The 3,181-nt window shown below is 46.6% G+C and overlaps 1 protein-coding gene across 1 annotated transcript in view; it reads left to right on the forward strand.

Annotated features, from left to right (window-relative positions):
- The window catches only part of aste1b (asteroid homolog 1b), a 10,015-nt gene extending 7,323 nt beyond the window's left edge, over nucleotides 1-2,692 (forward strand). Inside the window, exons 3-6 of the mRNA XM_046059155.1 lie at nucleotides 4-861; nucleotides 1,003-1,213; nucleotides 1,318-1,510; nucleotides 1,844-2,692. Of these exons, the coding sequence (XP_045915111.1) occupies nucleotides 4-861; nucleotides 1,003-1,213; nucleotides 1,318-1,510; nucleotides 1,844-2,153 (1,572 nt within the window). The 3' untranslated portion in view covers nucleotides 2,154-2,692. The remainder of the gene's footprint in view (nucleotides 1-3; nucleotides 862-1,002; nucleotides 1,214-1,317; nucleotides 1,511-1,843) is intronic.
- Nucleotides 2,693-3,181: the final 489 nt, after the last annotated feature.

Genomic DNA, 3,181 nt, shown 5'->3' on the forward strand with positions numbered 1-3,181 from the left:
GAGTTGCTACCCTTATGTGCCGTCCTGACCGGTAATGATTATGGCGCTCCAAAAGATGCTGACACACTTCTGGGTCTGTTAGATGTGAGTGCATTAGGGAGAGGTGGTGGCAGGGGTAAAGGGAAAGCACCCACGTCCCGGATTGAGGGTCTCCTCCTCTGGCTGTCCTCTTTTTCAAGTCCAGCGGAGGCCCTGGAGGAGGTGAGCAGGCTAATGGGGGAGGAATGCAGAGGTGGAGGCGGTAGGGGCAAGAAAGGACAGATAGGTGGGCTCAGTTCACAGCTGTGGGCAGGTATGCAGGAGTACCACATCACCCCTCAAAGCTCTCTGGCTCGCTGGTTCTCTGGAGATAAGGTAGCTCCTGGAGGGCGGACCTCTGGGCTCGCACAGCTGCCAGAGTGCCTGTCGCAGGCTGCAGCGCAGGGACAGTTAGCTCCCTTGGTGGTAGATGCTATGGTGATGCGCAGGGTTCTGCTCCTCCCACAGGTGGAGAACAGCAAGCTAGCCAGCAGCCACTACATCGCCAGATTCATACGCCAGGCTGTATATGGAATATTACTGCAGAGAGGCCAAGATGTCCAAGCACGGGATGTGAGGGTACAAGAAAACATCAGCCAGGGTACGAGAGGTGGGAGAGGGCGAGGGGGAAGGGGGTACAGAGGTGCTCAGGTTGGTGGAGGTAGGGGTGTAAATGTAGGATTTAACATTGAACACGCAGCCGTCGCAGGTACAGTGCAGGCTCAGGGCTCAGGTGCCCTCGTGTGTGTAGAGGAGTATGACCGTCTGGATGTGAACTTGAAGAAAAACCAGGTAGAGGCACATCCCCCCAGAACCCCCCTACGTCTGGATACACTCAGCCAGGTGAACATGACAACAAAGTATGCAGTATGTCTCTAATAGCATCAATTTTGGTTCATATCATTTAGGAATGTATGGTTTCTAAAAGAAATAGTTCATGTGGTTTGGTTACATTTCCCCAAGTTGTCTTTTAATTTTACCGAGGCTCCTGTGGCAGTTCGTCTTGGTGTCCTGTTCGAAGTCTTGGGGATGAAGGAGTCCACCCTGACTTCTGTTCCTCTCCACCTGAGGCTGGCAGTAGCAGTGACGGGTTTCTGGCTGCGAGAGGCCATACCAACACCCTCACGGTCCCAGCTCCAAGCTTTGGTGCTGGGCATGGTTTACGGAGAGCTGTCCTGGAACAACCAGCCTGGAGGTACCCACTACTAACATGCCGGGTAGTTGTGTTGTACCTTTTGTTTTGTTCCACAAGGTACACTTGGCATCTCAGTAACCTGTGACTGCTGCATATCATCCCAGTGCCGCAGCTAAACTGGGCCGCAGAGCGCCATGTGTTGGCAGGGTTGGATAGACAACGTGTGAGGCCAGGAGAGAGACGGGGCTTGGATGTCGGAGTGGCTCACAGTTTCAGCCAATGGCAGGCCTGCCTCTGGAGCACCCTGTGTCTCAATCAACTATTGCTGCTGCCTCTGCCTGAACCCCAGCTATCGTGGTAAGGCACAGGGACATGAAAGAGTAGAGAGTCTGGAACCGACAAATGTTTGGCCTTTTTGCTTTATATGATCGGGACCCATGTTCCCGATCACTTGGTAACAACTTTTCTCACCTAGTGGGATCTGATCATGCAGATAGTTTTAGTTCCATTTGCAGAGCTTTTCAGACAACTGTCTTTTGAGAATTTCTGCTGCCAGTCCAATACAATAGACGTTGATGGAATTTAGTTTGAGAGTGAATTGTTTCCAAAGTTGAAAAGTATATGCAGATACCAAGTGGAATTTCTTTAATTTTTGTAATTTGGCTTCCTCCCTCTCTGTGCGTGTCTCAGGTTGTACAGCGGCACCTTGGTGCATGGCCTCATCAAGTATCTGAAAGGGGGTCGAGCTGCTGAATCCCTCCTGGCCGGGGGTTCTGTGTCCGGACAACTCTACGTCTCGCTGCTGGACGCCGTGTGGAACTGCAGCTCCAAAACCCATCAGTCCTCTTCAGCAGCAGGGAGGAGGAAGAGAGGTGGAGGCCGGGGAAGGAGAGGAAGAGGGGGAGGTGGGAGAGGAGCAAGGGGAGGGGGGAGAGGGACTGGGGAGATAAACAACAGGTTTGCTTTCCTGATGGTCAATGAAGAGTTTGATGATTGGTGAGGAGGCAAAATGAATAGATCGATATACAGAACTTGCTTAGGGCCAAATGAGAGGGGACATTCCAGTGTTTTAGTAAACACCCTCAGGGGATGCTGTAGTCATTGTGAAGTAAAGAACTACATCTTTTAACGTTTACCACTTCTTCTGCCTTTATAATTGTATTACACTATTTAACCTTCCTCACTATTATTAACTGGCCGTCTCAAGTCAAGTGATGTCAAGACATCAGAGATCAGTTTTCCCAAAGCACACGCTTGCCATATTTTAGCATATATGAAAGCTTTTATTAAATTAAGATCACTGTTAATGCAACTGTTTTCAGCCTGACAGTTTTATTCTGTTACATCAACACAAGATTTAAACAGTGAATGTAGAGATGTCTTATTTTATCATCTCTGTTGACCAGCGAGATGTATGGCAGCTAATGGCACCTTGATGACAAACGTATGATTATGTAATTTTTATATTTGCCTTACTGCTTATGTATTTGGTGCTCGATTTTACTTGCCTTTCTATATTAAAAAAATTCATGAATCAAACAGACATGTTTTTTTTTATTATCACATTCAGCTAGTTTTTATTGTAATCTGAGAATAAAATGTTTACTCATCCTTTATAAAGTCAGCTTTGTGTTACAGTGCATTACCAAAGCACTCTTACTACATATATACACACAACAAAATCAAGTCTTCCAACTGCATAAATGCAGTATATCTACAGTCTGTAACAGCAAGTAATTCACAAGCTACAAAAACAACATTACAAAGTTTAAAAGAAAGAAGGATAAGGACAAAGAAATTTAAATAAAATAATTAGACTGTATTTATCAGTCTTTTTTAGGAGGAGGGGTTTGGATTTCTTATATCCAACCTACACAACACTCTCTCATTAAAAGTGTCCTTGCCAGATCATTTGTGGACAGCGTCCCACTGGCACTTAAACATTAGGACCTACAATTCTGGCACAGCTAAAAGTTAAAGAGGAATTTGGCTACTGCACATAATTAAAGAACATAACCAGTTTGCTGC

This window comes from Micropterus dolomieu, linkage group LG09 (assembly GCF_021292245.1).
Source record: "Micropterus dolomieu isolate WLL.071019.BEF.003 ecotype Adirondacks linkage group LG09, ASM2129224v1, whole genome shotgun sequence".
Taxonomy (NCBI): Eukaryota; Metazoa; Chordata; class Actinopteri; order Centrarchiformes; family Centrarchidae; genus Micropterus; species Micropterus dolomieu.